This window comes from Pseudophryne corroboree, chromosome 1, assembly GCF_028390025.1.
Source record: "Pseudophryne corroboree isolate aPseCor3 chromosome 1, aPseCor3.hap2, whole genome shotgun sequence".
NCBI lineage: Eukaryota > Metazoa > Chordata > Amphibia > Anura > Myobatrachidae > Pseudophryne > Pseudophryne corroboree.
Genome location: NC_086444.1, coordinates 168,988,154 through 169,005,030, shown reverse-complemented (window position 1 = coordinate 169,005,030; position 16,877 = coordinate 168,988,154). Strand labels below are relative to the sequence as shown.

The window sequence follows — 16,877 nt, the reverse complement described above, 5'->3', positions numbered from 1 at the left end:
AGGTGAACCGAGACCTTGCGGGGTCTGAGCACCGAGCGGACCATAGCCTGGATAGACAATGCCTTGTCCATGGAGAGGAATACCTTTTGAGACACCGTGTCCAGTATCATTTCCAGGAACTGAATTCTCTGTGACGGTTCCAGGTGAGACTTCTGGAAATTTAGGATCCACCCATGTTCTGTAAGAAGGCAAGTAGCCAAGTCGATGCTGTTCAGCAGACTCTCCCTGGACACCACCTTTATCAAGAGATCGTCTAAGTAGGGGACTATGTTGACTCCCATCATGCAGAGTTGCAGCATCATCTCCGCCATTACTTTTGTGAATACCCTTGGAGCTGTGGAAAGACCAAAGGGTAAGGCTTGAAACTGGAAGTGGTGGAACAGTATAGCGAATCTGAGATAAGCCTGATGAGGGGGCCATATTGGAATGTGTAGATGGTCTCCATGGATATCAAGGATGCCTATCTTGAGCCTGAACACGGAAGATACGGGTTCAGAGATTTAAGGTTCAAGATCGGCCATACCGAACCGTCTGTTTCGGTACCACGGATAGACTTGAATAAAATCCCCTGCTTCGCAACAGAGGAGGTACTGGAACAATAACTTTTGTTTGTAATAGTTTTTGAACGGCGTCCTGCAAGGTAACTCTTGCTACAGGTGGAGCTGGTAAGCCTGACCTGAAGAATCTGTGAGGAGGGAGTGCTTGAAATTCCAACCGGTAACCCTGGGATATGAGGTCCTCACCCAAGGGTCCCAGCAGGATTCCGCCCACACATCGACAAAGTGTTGAAGCCGAGCAGCCACCCGAAAGTCCCCCTGCAGCTTAGTGAATGAGGATCCTGATGCATGGTCCATAGATCCAGCAGCCGCTGGTTTACGGGGCTTATCTCTGTTTCCTCTAGCTGCATTTGAGGCCTTGCCTCTAAATCTGGCCACACGAAAGGACTGCAGAGAGGGCCTAGGATAGGGACGTCTAGCCAGAAGCGCAGCAGACGGCAGATAGGTAGACTCACCCGCCGTTGCTTGAGAAATCCACCTGTTCAGTTCTTCCCCAAACAAGGGATCCCCTGTAAAGGGAAGATTTTCCCCGGCCTTCTTGGAATCAGCATCCGCTGACCATTGTCGCAGCCAAAGAGCTCTGCAAGCCCAAACTACCATCGCGGTGGCACGGGCATTGATGAGGCCTATTTCTTTGATCGCCTCACTCATGATATATGCAGCATCCTGGATATGATGCAGTAGAGTCAGGATCTCATCCTGAGGTAGAGTGTCAAACCCCTCTATTATATTATCAGACCATTTCACCATGGACCTTGTAATCCAATCGCAAGCATTGCTGGGTCTCTGCGCCACGCCCACTGCGGTATGAATTGATTTGAGTGTAGTCTCAATTTTTTATGGTCAGCTGGGTCTTTGAGAGAGATAGCACCAGGGGGCGTTTTCGCACAGCAACGATCAGCTCTGAACTGCGCATGCGACGGTGCCGCAGTGCACTGGCGCATGGCAGACAGCCGATGGCTATTGTAGCCCTGCGATCGCCTCTACCTGATTGACAGGCAGAGGTCACTGGCCAGGAGGGGGCGGTACGGCGGCGTTTAGCCGCTGTTTAGGTGGTGCGGTCTGTGCAACGCAGGTGTGCCCGGACCGTTGGGGGGGGTGGGCCACGGCGCCTGCGTGACATCACACACAGCCGTTGCGACCCGGGCAGCGACGAGTAGCTCTCTGCCAGCGCGCAGAAACTGCAATGGCTGGGAGCTACTCCTGAAGTACAAAAGCATCGCTTTTGTACTTGTGGGACGGGGCAGGGACTGACATGCGGGGTTGGCTAGAACTGTGCTGGACGTCCCCCCGCATGTCAGTGTGACTGATCGTAGATGTGCTAAATTTAGCACATCTACGATCAGGTCTGAATTAGCCCCCAGGTACATGGTGTACAATCTTACGCGAGAGCCTGGACACTGATGTATCCACACACGGGGGGTCCTCCCATACCTTCTTATCCCCCGGTGGGAAAGGGTAAGAATTTAGCAACCGTTAAGGGGTTTGAAATTTTTTGTCAGGATTGACTCACACCTCTTTAAAGAGTGAATTCCTTGGAGATAGGGAAGGAGGCAGAAGATTTTGGTTTTACATTGAAAAAACAACTCTTCCTCAGGTTCTGTCTCCTTATCAGGTATGTTGAGAACTTCCCTAATAGAATAAATTAGGGCCTCCACACCCTGAGACAAAGTATTGTCACCCTCCATGTCCACCTCCCCTTCATCCATATCTGGCATGTCATTATCAGAGTCAGATTGGAGTACATGTGGGAGTGTGCGTTTATGAGAGGCCAGTAAGGGGGGGGGGGGGGGGGGGGGCTGAGGAGCCTGCCTGTGGTCAGCAGCCTTGATCAAAAAATCATCCACAGATTTCTTGAGGGTCTGCCTTTCTTGCCTGGCAGTAGCCAACGCTGTATTAAGATTAGAAATCATTCCTTTAAATGATTCCAACCACTCTGGCTCCTGTACTCTACTACCCTGTGAGGGATGAGAACACTGAGTACATAGGAGAGATCCCCTCGGTGAACAGGAAAACTGTGTTGCAGGAGGGACATAGCCTTCTTGCCAGACATGCTGGCACAGAAGAATCACACACAATATTTGAGAAACAACACAGTGCAGTGAAATAACAGAGTCCCAGATAGTCCTTAATGGAGAGATACGGGGGCAGATTTATTAAGCCGGGAGAAGTGATAAAGTGGAAGGTGATAACGCACCAGCCAGTCAACACCCATCATTTTTCAAACCCAGCCTGTAACATGGAAGTTACGAGCTGATTGGCTGGTGCGTTATCACCTTACACTTTATCACTTCACTAGGCTTAATAAATCTGCCCCACAGAGAGGGATGAGACCAGCACACTTTGCCACTCAGTCAAAGCAGTGCTCCGCTGGGCATATAACAGAGCACTAGATAAGGCAGCTGGTGCTTAGTGTAACCTATATGCTCCTCACTTTCTATAAATCCCCCTGGTACCAATTCAAGGTGATTTAGCAGGGTCTGTGGAGGAGCAGTAATGTGCACGTAGACTGGATGTCAGCAGCAGCTGGAAATGGTGCCTCTGAGCCGCTGGTCCCGCTCTCCGGGAAGCGCCGCCACCATAATGGCGCGCGGTCCCTCTTATGACTTTATACTGGCTTTGTGTCAGAATTTGTGTAAAATGGAGTTAAGATCCTTTATTACGCCAGTGCCAGTGTGGGTGTTCACAGCGGGCACCACAGCCTGATCCCCACCGCGTCCTTATGCCGCCATTGTCAGCGGGGACCCGCTAACTAGAACCCCCAGTGGTAGTACTCACCGTGTCTTCGGCATCTGTTAGGGGTGGTGGCATGCTGCCAGCGTGTGCGCACACCCTGGGGGTATGTGAAACAGCGCCTCAGGAGCCAACGTCCTGTCAGCGGGGATGCAAACCATTAACCCTATAGGAGATTGGTTCAGTCCTCCCCTCTAAGTCCCAAGACGCAGGCAGAGTGGTGCCAGTCAGTGCTGACTGGAAAAAAAAAAAAATGTAAAGAAATTTTTTAAGAAAACTCTCTGGAGCTCCAGAGAATGCACCCAGCTCCTTGGGCACATTTTTCTAAACTGAGTCTGGTGGAGCGGCATAGAGGAGAGGAGCCAGCACACACTGAATATTTCTTAAAGTGCCAGGCTCCAATGGCCCCAATCTATACCCCATGGTACTAATCCACCCCAGTATCCCCTACGACGTTAGAGAAAAAGACAGGAGCTGTATGGCTGGTGCGGTATCACCTTGCTCTTATCACTGCTTTATCACTTCTTTATCCCTTCTCCAGGCTTAATACATCTGCCCCTGTGTTTTCGACCACATGTACATGCACACACATTCATGCTAGGGTTAATTTTGTTTGGTGCCACTTAACCTACCAGTATATTTTTGGATTGTGGGAGGAAATCCACGTAAGCACCCGAATATACAAAATAGTGGGACTTGAACCCATGACCTCAGTGCTGTGAGGCAGTAATGCTAACCATTACACTGTCCGTGCTGCCCCACACAAGCCTTAAATAAAAAAATAAGATTTTACTTACCGATAAATCTATTTCTCGTAGTTCGTAGTGGATGCTGGGACTCCGTAAGGACCATGGGGAATAGCGGCTCCGCAGGAGACAGGGCACAAGAATAAAAGCTTTAGGATCAGGTGGTGTGCACTGGCTCCTCCCCCTATGACCCTCCTCCAAGCCTCAGTTAGGATACTGTGCCCGGACGAGCGTACATAATAAGGAAGGATATTGAATCCCGGGTAAGACTCATACCAGCCACACCAATCACACTGTACAACTTGTGATCTGAACCCAGTTAACAGTATGATACCAACGAAGGAGCCTCTGAAAAGATGGCACACAACAACAACAATAACCCGATTTAGTTAACAATAACTATGTACAAGTATTGCAGACAATCTGCACTTGGGATGGGCGTCCAGCATCCACTACGGACTACGAGAAATAGATTTATCGGTAAGTAAAATCTTATTTTCTCTGACGTCCTAGTGGATGCTGGGACTCCGTAAGGACCATGGGGATTATACCAAAGCTCCCAAACGGGCGGGAGAGTGCGGATGACTCTGCAGCACCGAATGAGAGAACTCCAGGTCTTCCTCAGCCAGGGTATCAAATTTGCAGAATTTAGCAAACGTGTTTGCCCCTGACCAAGTAGCTGCTCGGCAAAGTTGTAAAGCCGAGACCCCTCGGGCAGCCGCCCAAGATGAACCCACTTTCCTTGTGGAATGGGCTTTTACAGATTTTGGCTGCGGCAGGCCTGCCACAGAATGTGCAAGCTGAATTGTACTACAAATCCAACGAGCAATCGTCTGCTTAGAAGCAGGAGCACCCAGCTTGTTGGGTGCATACAGGATAAACAGCGAGTCAGATTTTCTGACTCCAGCCGTCCTGGAAACATATATTTTCAGGGCCCTGACAACGTCAAGTAACTTGGAGTCCTCCAAGTCCCTAGTAGCCGCAGGTACCACAATAGGTTGGTTCATGTGAAAAGCAGAAAACCACCTTAGGGAGAAATTGAGGACGAGTCCTCAATTCTGCCCTGTCAGAATGAAAAATTAAGTAAGGGCTTTTATATGATAAAGCCGCCAATTCTGACACACGCCTGGCTGAAGCCAGGGCTAACAGCATCGTCACCTTCCATGTGAGATATTTTAAATCCACAGTGGTGAGTGGTTCAAACCAATGTGACTTTAGGAACCTCAAAACAACATTGAGATCCCAAGGTGCCACTGGAGGCACAAAAGGAGGTTGTATATGCAGTACCCCTTTTACAAATGGCTGAACTTCAGGCACTGAAGCCAGTTCTTTCTGGAAGAAAATCGACAGGGCCGAAATTTGAACCTTAATGGACCCTAATTTTAGGCCCATAGACAGTCCTGTTTGCAGGAAATGGAGGAAACGACCCAGTTGAAATTCCTCTGTAGGGGCCTTCTTGGCCTCACACCACGCAACATATTTTCGCCAAATGCGGTGATAATGTTTTGCGGTTACATCCTTCCTGGCTTTGACCAGGGTAGGGATGACTTCATCTGGAATGCCTTTTTCCTTCAGGATCTGGCGTTCAACCGCCATGCCGTCAAACGTAGCCGCGGTAAGTCTTGGAACAGACAAGGCCCCTGCTGGAGCAGGTCCTTTCTTAGAGGTAGAGGCCACGGGTCTTCCGTGAGCATCTCTTGAAGTTCCGGGTACCAAGTCCTTCTTGGCCAATCCGGGACCACGAGTATCGTTCTTACTCCTCTCCTTCTTATGATTCTCAGTACTTTTGGTATGAGAGGCAGAGGAGGGAACCCATACACTGACTGGTACACCCACGGTGTTACCAGAGCGTCCACCGCTATTGCCTGAGGGTCCCTTGACCTGGCGCAATATCTGTCTAGTTTTTTGTTTAGACGGGACGCCATCATGTCCACCTTTGGTTTTTCCCAACGGTTTACAATCAGGTGGAAGACTTCTGGGTGAAGTCCCCACTCTCCCGGGTGAAGGTCGTGTCTGCTGAGGAAGTCTGCTTCCCAGTTGTCCACTCCCGGAATGAACACTGCTGACAGTGCTATCACATGACCTTCCGCCCAGCGAAGAATCCTTGCAGCCTCTGCCATTGCCCTCCTGCTTCTCGTGCCGCCCTGTCTGTTTACGTGGGCGACTGACGTGATGTTGTCCGATTGGATCAATACCGCCTGACCCTGAAGCAGGGGTTTCGCTTGACTTAGGGCATTGTAAATGGCCCTTAGTTCCAGAATGTTTATATGAAGAGATGTTTCCATGCTTGACCACAAGCCCTGGAAATTCCTTCCCTGTGTGACTGCTCCCCAGCCTCTCAGGCTGGCGTCCGTGGTCACCAGGACCCGATCCTGAATGCCAAATCTGCGGCCCTCTAGTAGATGAGCACTCTGCAGCCACCACAGAAGAGACACCCTTGTCCTTGGCGACAGGGTTATCCGCTGATGCATCTGAAGATGCGATCCGGACCATTTGTCCAGTAGATCCCACTGAAACGTTCTTGCATGGAATCTTCCGAATGGAATTGCTTCGTAAGAAGCCACCATTTTTCCCAGGACCCTCGTGCACTGATGCACTGACACCTGGCCTGGTTTTAGGAGGTTCCTGACTAGCTCGGATAACTCCCTGGCCTTCTCCTCCGGGAGAAACACCTTTTTCTGGACTGTGTCCAGAATCATTCCTAGGAACAGTAGACGTGTCGTTGGAATCAGCTGCGATTTTGGAATATTTAGGATCCACCCGTGCTGACGTAACACTACCTGAGATAGTGCTACTCCGACTTCTAACTGTTCCCTGGACCTTGCCCTTATCAGGAGATCGTCCAAGTAAGGGATAATTAAGATGCCTTTTCTTCAAAGAAGAATCATCATTTCGGCCATTACCTTGGTAAAGACCCGAGGTGCCGTGGACAACCCAAACGGCAGCGTCTGAAACTGATGACGACAGTTTTGTACTACAAACCTGAGGTACCCTTGGTGAGAAGGGTATATTGGGACGTGGAGATAAGCATCTTTTATGTCCAGAGACACCATATAGTCTCCTTCTTCCAGGTTCGCTATCACTGCTCTGAGTGACTCCATCTTGAATTTGAACCTTTTTATGTAAGTGTTCAAGGATTTCATATTTAAAATTGGTCTCACCGAGCCGTCCGGCTTCGGTACCACAAATAGTGTGGAATAATACCCCTTTCCTTGTTGTAGGAGGGGTACCTTGATCATCACCTGCTGGGAATACAGCTTGTGAATGGCATCCAAAACTGCCTCCCTGTCGGAGGGAGACCTTGGTAGAGCAGACTTCAGGAACCGGCGAGGGGGAAACGCCTCGAACTCCAGTTTGTACCCCTGCGATACTACCTGTAGAATCCAGGGGTCCACTTGCGAGTGAGCCCACTGCGCGTTGAAATTCTTGAGACGTGCCCCCACCGTGTCTGAGTCTGCTTGTAAAGCCCCAGCGTCATGCTGAAGACTTGGCAGAAGCAGGGGACGGCTTCTGCTCCTGGGAAGTGGCTGCATGGTGCAGTCTTTTTCCTCTTCCTCTGCCCCGGGGCAGAAATGAGTGGCCTTTTGCTCTCTTGTACTTATGGGAACGAAAGGACTGAGTTTGAAAAGACGGTGTCTTTTTCTGCTGATGTGAGGTGACCTGGGGTAAAAAGGTGGACTTTCCAGCCGTTGCCACCAGGTCCGATAGACCAGCCCCAAATAACTCCTCCCCTTTATACGGCAATACTTCCATATGTCGTTTGGAATCCGCATCCCCTGACCACTGTCGCGTCCATAACGCTCTTCTGGCAGAAATGGACATAGCACTTACTCTTGATGCCAGGGTGCAAATATCCCTCTGTGCATCACGCATATATAATAATGCATCCTTCAAATGCTCTATAGTTAGCAATATATTGTCCCTGTCCAGGGTATCAATATTTTCAGTCAGGGAATCCGACCACGCGACTCCAGCACTGCACATCCAGGCTGAGGCGATTGCTGGTCGCAGTATAACACCAGTATGTGTGTATATGCTTTTTAGGATATTTTCCAGCCTTCTATCCGCTGGTTCTTTGAGGGTGGCCGTATCAGGAGACGGTAACGCTACTTGTTTAGATAAACGTGTGAGCGCTTTATCTACCCTAGGGGGTGTTTCCCAACGCGCCCTAACCTCTGGCGGGAAAGGATATAGTGCCAATAATTTATTAGAAATTAGCACTTTTTTATCGGGGGAAACCCACGCTTTATCACACCTCATTTAATTCATCTGACTCAGGAAAAACTATTGGTAGTTTTTTCACACCCCACATAATACCCTTCTTTGTGGTACTTGTAGTGTCAGAAATGTTCAATGCCTCCTTCATTGCCGTGATCATGTAACGTGTGGCCCTACTGGACATTACGTTTGTCTCCTCACCGTCGACACTAGACTCAGTATCCGTGTCTGGGTCTGTGTCGACCCACTGAGGTAACGGGCGTTTTAAGGCCCCTGACGGTGTCTGAGACGCCTGGACAGGCACTAGTTGATTTGCCGGCTGTCTCATGTCGTCAACAGTTTTTTGCAAGTTGCTGACATTATCACGTAATTCTTTAAATACGATCATCCAGTCAGGTGTCGACTCCCTAGGGGGTGACATCACTAACACAGGCAATTGCTCCGCCTCCACATCATTTTCCTCCTCATACATGTCGACACACACGTACCGACACACAGCACACACACAGGGAATGCTCTGATAGAGGACAGGACCCCACTAGCCCTTTGGAGAGACAGAGGGAGAGTTTGCCAGCACACACCAAGCGCTATATATATACAGGGATAACCTTATATAAGTGTTATTCCCCTTATAGCTGCTGTTATTATAAGCTGCCAATAGTGCCCCCCCTTCTCTTTTTTTACCCTGATTCTGTAGCAGGACTGCAGGGGAGAGTCAGGGAGCCGTCCTTCCAGCGGAGCTGTGAGGGAAAATGGCGCTTGTGTGCTGAGGAGATAGGCTCCGCCCCTTCACGACGTCCTTATCTCCCGCTCTTTTCTGTAACAATGGCAGGGGTTAAATACATCCATATAGCCCAGGAGCTATATGTGATGTATTTCTTTATGCCAAACCTAAGGTATCTGTTATAGTGCGTCTCAGGGCGCTCCCCCCCCCAGCGCCCTGCACCCTCAGTGACCGGAGTGTGAAGTGTGCTGAGAGCAATAGCGCACAGCTGCGGTGCTGTGCGCTACCTTAGTTGAAGACAGGAACGTCTTCTGCCGCCGCTTTCTCCGGACCTCTTCACTCTTCTGGCTCTGTAAGGGGGCCGGCGGCGCGGCTCCGGTGACCCATCCAGGCTGAACCTGTGATCGTCCCTCTGGAGCTAATGTCCAGTAGCCTAAGAAGCCCAATCCACTCTGCACGCAGGTGAGTTCGCTTCTTCTCCCCTTAGTCCCACGATGCAGTGAGCCTGTTGCCAGCAGGACTCACTGAAAATAAAAAAACCTAAATAAACTTTTATTCTAAGCAGCTCAGGAGAGCCACTTAGCCTGCACCCTTCTCGTTCGGGCACAAAAATCTAACTGAGGCTTGGAGGAGGGTCATAGGGGGAGGAGCCAGTGCACACCACCTGATCCTAAAGCTTTTATTCTTGTGCCCTGTCTCCTGCGGAGCCGCTATTCCCCATGGTCCTTACGGAGTCCCAGCATCCACTAGGACGTCAGAGAAATATTACCAGTAATCATTATAATGCTTTCCAGGAGTTTCTTTATCCAGAACTTTACAGATTGCAGAGACTGGTTCTTGAATCATCTGGTTATAAAACTCCTAAGCTGGGTACACACCTTGCATACAGACTTAGCAATCGTCCGCCCAACGGGGGTAATTCCAAGTTGATCGCTGAAGGAAATTTTTTAGCAGTTGGGCAAAACCATGTGCACTGCAGGGGGGGTCAGATATAACATGTGCAGAGAGAGATAGATTTGGGTGTGGCGAGTTAAATCTGCAATCTAATTTGCAGTGTAAAAATAAAGCAGCCAGTATTTACCCTGCACAGAAACAAAATAACCCACCCAAATCCAACTCTCTCTGCACGTTATATCTGCCCCCCCTGCGGTGCACATGATTTTGCCCAACTGCTAAAAAATTTCCTGCTGCGATCAACTTGGAATTACCCCCAATGTGTCGTCCTTGACGTCACAATTGGACAGGCAGTTAAATGTGCCTGCTCAGTTGAGATGTCAGTCACCGGTGGCTCATGCAGCAAGTGAACACACAGCCAGATGTGCCGATATATCAGCTGTGCTACAGGGCCACGCGATGTGTCTCTGAACAACGTCATTCACAGACATATCAGGGGTACACACCCACCGACAGGCTTGAGATATGTTTCGACTGAACGGCAGATATATCGCTCAGTGTGCCCAGCTTTAGATCACTTGCACCAGTTCTCCTGACTCTGGAAAAAGATAAACAGGTGGCTTTCTTTCCTCCACTACTTACAACCTCAAACTACTGTAGCATTTGCCTTACATCTAAACTGCTGCAATTCACCTATGTATCAGATGTAGAATTTTATACAAAGAGAAGGCAAGCTGATTTCTAGTCATGTATGGAAGTAGCACCATCATCATCTAGGAAGGTTCCTGGATAGTGTCTGCTAACAAGAAAGTCATTTTGAGGGCAAGAAATTAAAAACAAAAATTAATTGGAATGGCTTAAAATGTGGCAATTATAAATTGCACCAATCGCAATTTTTGGTTTTCAATTATACAATTTTAAATAAATATAAAAAAATAAAAAAAAATTAACTGCCAACAGCTTTACATCATACTTTATATATCACTGATGGCTGCAGCCTGAAAATGGAAAAACTTTGGATAGACTTTCTTACATGTAAATATCATTGTCTTTTCTCAACAACAAAGCTTTAAAATGATGTTCACGTTAATTTCTTGCGGAAATTAATTCTGATGACCTGGTAAGTACTATTCAGGATCCAAGCTGCAAGTTCTTAGATTTCTTTACCAAACTGAACCCTGATGTATCAGGTCTTAGCTGACTGGATGTTGCCAACATTTTTTCTAGATCACATGGCGCTATTCTAAAAACTCTAATCTGCTTTCAAAGCTCTATTCCTTTATGGATGTTATGAATAAGCAGCAGAGAGAAGACAAAGCAAAAAGTCCCATTCTGAACTAGCAGGAAAGTTTCTCATGCTCATAGAAAAAACAAGCGGCTTAGAGGTAGATTAAGTAAAGCGTCTAATAGTGAAAAGTTGCGGTGTTGCCCATAGTAACCAATCAAATTCTAGCTATAGTTTCTCTATTCCATCCTAGAAAATTATAGAATCTGATTGGCTGCTATAGACTACAACATCACTTTTAATTTTTAGAAGCTTTAGTAAATGTACCCCTTAGTATTATTACTTGCGGTACTAATCTATTGCTGGAGGTCTCCACATGTATGCAATAATTTATAACATGCCCTGGTTCAGGCACTATTAAGACTGCAGAGCTGCTTTCTGCTCAAGAAAGTTCTTTTATGTGAGATAACTATATTTACTACCATGGAGAAACTGGATCCTCAAATGCCTTAGAAGATCTTTGCTCTGAGAGCCGTCACTGCTTTCACACTGGCACCAAACTCCTGTTATTTGAGGCTATTACCACATGTCATTATTTGGGCGATTCTCCAGAAAGTGAACGTAAAGTCCCGTGCACCACATGCTTTAAAAAAATGTTTTCCTTTTAAACTGGTCTGTTAAGAAATTGTTACAGGTACGCCACCGATTTTCCGGCATCCTCGGTTCCAGTGCCGTGCCGGATTATCAGTGGAAACTTTTTTTTTTACTAATTTTGCACCTTCAGAACATTTGTAAAGCAATAAACAGCAAAATATATGCTACAGTATAATATTAATGAATAAACACAGTAGTGTATGCAAAACTGTTTATAAGCAAAACAGGTATCGGGTACTTGCTTTGACCTTGGACACCGTAACAGCCCCACTGATGCTTGCTGTGTCCGTGGAAACTGTACCCACTGACACTTGCGCGTGTTACGTCCATGTGCAGAAAATGTTCCGGATTAAAGACGTTCCTACCCCCCCTTTAATCCAGACAAAGCAAATTTGTCCAGATTAAAAGAGGTCCCGGATCATCGGTTGCCGGAAAATCGGTGGTGTACCTGTATATGAAAATGTAATTGCTTAGTAGCAATGCCTTACCCTGTAACTTGGTATTTTGGAGAAGTATGTTTGAATTTGTGTAGCTTTTCCATGCATCACCGAGAATCGCCCTTTTGTAAGACTCTTTGCTTAAGTAAAACTCCACCAGTTGCACTTCTCAACTGATAGATTCAGTGGAGGCATTCAATTTGTCATCTTAACTAGTATTCACAAATATGCAGACTATTCATTCACTAGAAGCTAATACCCCAGTGATAATAATTAAGCAGTTATTCAGTGATGTCCATGGCTAATTGTAATTTAAAAGCTGCAAACCTGACTCAGCTGGTAGACAAAACTCTCCCTCTCTAAGTACTTATTTGTTGGGGATAGAGATGTAATAGGCCCTACACACTGGCCGATTTTTTGAAAGATATGAACGATCTCGTTCATAAATGAACGAGAACTCGTTCATATCTTTCATTGTGGAGGCTCCAGCGATGAACGATGCGCGGTCCCGCGCTCGTTCATCGCTGGTCCCCCGTCGGCTGTGCATGCAGGCCAATATGGACGATCTCGTCCATATTTGCCTGCAGTTCTATGGAGCCGCGTGACGGGGGGAGTGAAGATACTTCACTCCCCCCGTCACTGCCCCCCCCCGCCGCCGGGTCGCTCGTCGGCCGTATCCGCCGTCGGGCAGCTCGGCGGCGGGTCGGCCAGTGTGTAGGGCCCCTAACTCCTCAAATCTATTACCGCAGGTATAGAACCTTCTTAAGTAGATCTTATGAGCCACAGGATTCAGTCCAGCTACAATTAAAGATCCATAAATTTGTCTCACCCACTTTCGTCCAAGCAATGTTAGCTCCGCCAACGTTACAGACAACCTCCTTGCAGCAGCCAAATCAAAAGGCCATTTCTCTTTTCATGTCCTTTTTAACCTAACAGCAGTATTTAATACAGCTGACCAACCCATCCTACTCCTAATCTTCTACTCCACTGGCCTCAGTGACATGACTCTCTTATGTATCACCTCCACCTCCAAACACTCCTCTCCATACCAACCCCTTCCCAAGGTGTCCCTTTAAAGTTCTGTCCTTGACCCGTTTTCTCCTCTACACATCTTCCCTCAGTGCTCTTATCAGACGCTATGGCCACTAATACCATTTGTATGCCGCTGAGAGCCAACATGTTCTGTACGATGGTGGTTCTGGTGGCTGGCATAACATCATCGGGCTGTGCAGGTTTCTGCTTGCTCACACATAAACCACTGGATAGGATTAACGATACCCATAAGTAGTAAGTCAGGTTCCCGAAGCTGAACGTAACAACAGCCACTTTGATTGAGACTCAGAATCAGACCCTAGGTGTTATCATTAAATTAGAACTATATGAAAAAGAGAACAAGTATAATAATTAAAGATAGGCTAGCCGCACCTGGATGTGGCAGTATATGTATTTTAACCTATACAATGTCATTACATTTAACCCCCGTAAAAAGTTAGCTTTACATGCAATACAGTCCGCTATACAGATGTGTCCTCATATACCTATCGTCTTTATGCCATATATCACAAGACGCCTGTTGCAACAGATGCTCCAACACGGGTAGCGCATCAAACATTTCACTACATATTGCATCTTAGTCACATCGCAGCTGCAAACAAAGTCGCTCAGTGTACCAGCGGCTCTGGGATGCGACTTTTGCTGCAAAGGAATTAATAGAACACATGTACCGAGTCACAAATTCCGTACAATGGAAAGAGTTGGAAGGAATAACCGTGGCTGCTTGTTTCAGAACCCTTTTAACACAGATTTGGGACCCAGGACCCGATTCAGAGATATATGCTAATGCGTTCATAGCGACAAATTTATACACAGCTGATGTGCAATAGTATGTCAATGCTGAAGCTGCCTGGAAATGTACTCAAGACGCCCACCGGCGACCTTGCAAGTCTCAGCACACAGATCAGTCTATTATCAGGCTTCTGAGTAGCTCTACGGTCGTGTGCAAGAAGTGAGGCGCCAGAGTCACTGTAACTGCGCATGGGAACGCAGAAGCAGGCTGAGGCACCCCCTCCAAAAAACTGTCACAATACCCCTGTGTTTTTGCCATTTATCTCTATCACCTCCAACATACAGTCCCTGACCCTCAATCACATAAATCCTCTCTCTGTACATAGTCACAAGACCATCACAGAATATGCACAGTGAGAATCACACGCAATAGCAGTCTGCCGATAAATGCTCAACTGCAACAACAACAAAAAACACAGGTTTGTGTACAACTGTAAATGAGGCCCTTAGTCGCGCACAGATGTACAAGTACAGAAGGCCCCAGTGTCAGTGTACACTAGCAATATAATTTTGTTGCTTCCTGCAGTTTTTAGCAGTGCAAACAAGATGCAACTTTAAAAAAAAAAAAGGTTACTTCCCGCAGCTAAGTGGTAAGCATCCTGGCGCACCAAGGGAGGAGTATGTGGTGCACCTAGAGCCACAGTATATGTGGACACATCTGTAGGATAAACTCTAGAAAAGGAAGAGAGTGCTGTGTGCAGGTCCTGACTGGAGCAGATTGATCACAATGGTATGGCAATGTACTGAATATAATGCATGCATTTCCACCAGTGTCCTGACAAACAGTAAAACAAGACAATGACGTTAACCTTTAAGGGATGTTTAAACTCACCTAAATCATAGGTCTCTTTCTCCCACTTCTCCCATGCCTTATCACTGACATACGCTGAAGACAGTATAAACCTTTTTCCTGTAAAATTTTATTATTAACAGGGATGATCATACAATCACAGAAACCAACAATAATTTTATATACTGTATAAATAAGACGGAGGGGCTGGTACTCCCCTCATTAATTGCTGGAAACTCCGGTGCCTTCAAGTTAAATTACACGGGATTTTGTGTGTATTATATTCAGTCAGTGGTAACTTGTCCTGCATTTACAGCATTCAAAATGTTGACTAGCAGATTAGTATGAGGACACCACTATTCTTATTCAAGGGATTGACCTCAAGTACTGGACAGACAAAAAATGTAACCTGCTACAACTAAGAACAGAGTTTGGGTTTAGTACCATGAGAACTACTACAGTCCACTTAGCTTATTGACGGGGAGGTAGGTTTAGTGCAAAACAAAGTATCACGCACATCTGGCTGTAAAAGCACCTAGATGTTTGATCATTAATAGACAATGAGGCCAATTCAATTGTGGCGCGGGCCCCCTGCTGGCCGTCTAAATGAATGGGCGTCTATCAGAGCTATTCAGTTGTTGCGCGGATTAGATGCCCATTAGCTGCGGCACATAAAAAATTTTCTCGCAGCCTCTGGAGGTACGAGAAAAAAAAAATGTGTGAAAAGTCCGTAGCATGGGAGCATGGGCACCCAAAGCCAGACTATAAGAGAACTTTAGACGCTCCGCACGACTAAACCTGGAACTGTAAGTCACGTTAAATGCTGATGGACATCTGATAAGAGCAACAATTGAATAGCTACGATAGACACCCAGCAAGGAATTAAGCCACAACTGAATTGCCCCCAATCTGTCTTTGTACCTGTGAACTAAAAGAAGTATATCAATAAACAAGTTGCCTACAGGCGTCTGTGATAAGTCAGCACTGAAACAAGCAGGATGCCTGCAAATGTCTGTACAGAGTTGGTGTACCAATTTATAAAATGGTTCTTTGATAAAAACAATTCATTCTAAAGCTAATAATTTATTACGGTGCTCCTCCACATCTGCTGAAGTCCCAGGGTCTTCTTGCAGCCCAGGCCGAGAAACCACACTTGTGATCGGACCTAACATTGCTAATAAAAGTTGGCTACCACGATGGATTACAAAACTGACAGAGCCTGATAAGATCAGCTGCGTGATGCAGCCCATGTGACACCTGGTCATATAATCTTTAAGCTGCACTACCACCTTGGTTAAACGTTCTCATGCACCGGTAATAAGGGGATACATTCAACATCCAGACACCGGACTCCTGACACTGAGAATGTAGACGATAAGCACTAGGGGGAGGGGGGTGCGGGTTGATAGGTAGACAGTGTCTAGTTAGACAGTCAATAGACACCATATGTTAGACAGACATTACTGTAGGTCGACAGGGTCAAAAGGTTGACATGAAAAAAGGTAGACAGTACAAAAGGTCGATATGAAAATGGTAGACATCATGTTTTTTGCATTTTTGTGGGTTTGTTTGGATAGTTGTGTCATCTGGGACCCCCAAATGTAGGAAAGCATTCGCTCACCACAAGGTTTATAACCAACTCTATGCCGACATGGATAGAGAAGGTATGAAATAGTCCAAAAACATGTTACATTTAAAAAAAAACATTTGTCTATCTTTTTATGTCAACCTTTTGACCCTGCCAACCTAATGTCTGTCTAACTAACATATGGTGTCTACCTATTGTATGTCTAACTAGACACTGTCCATCTATCAACCGGATACTGGGGAGGGTTAGACTGCAGGTGTGGACAGTTAGGGTAAAGGGTAGGGATAGAAAATAGTGTCTGACAGTTGGCACATGTAAAGCTAAAGAACAATGTAAAGGAAGAATAAAATAACATTTTAAAATAAGATTTGTCAGGTATATGTATAATGTCAGTGCAGCTGCAGGCCGGGTGCATATGTATAGAGGGCAGATGTATGTATATACAGCTACAGGCAGGGTACATGTG

General features: G+C 46.7%; 1 protein-coding gene across 1 annotated transcript in view; it reads right to left on the bottom strand.

Annotated features, from left to right (window-relative positions):
- Positions 1 to 16,877, bottom strand: part of MRPS27 (mitochondrial ribosomal protein S27) — a 278,880-nt gene that overhangs the window by 256,958 nt on the left and 5,045 nt on the right. Inside the window, exon 2 of the mRNA XM_063963882.1 lies at positions 14,866 to 14,943. Coding sequence (XP_063819952.1) covers positions 14,866 to 14,943 — 78 coding nt within the window. The remainder of the gene's footprint in view (positions 1 to 14,865; positions 14,944 to 16,877) is intronic.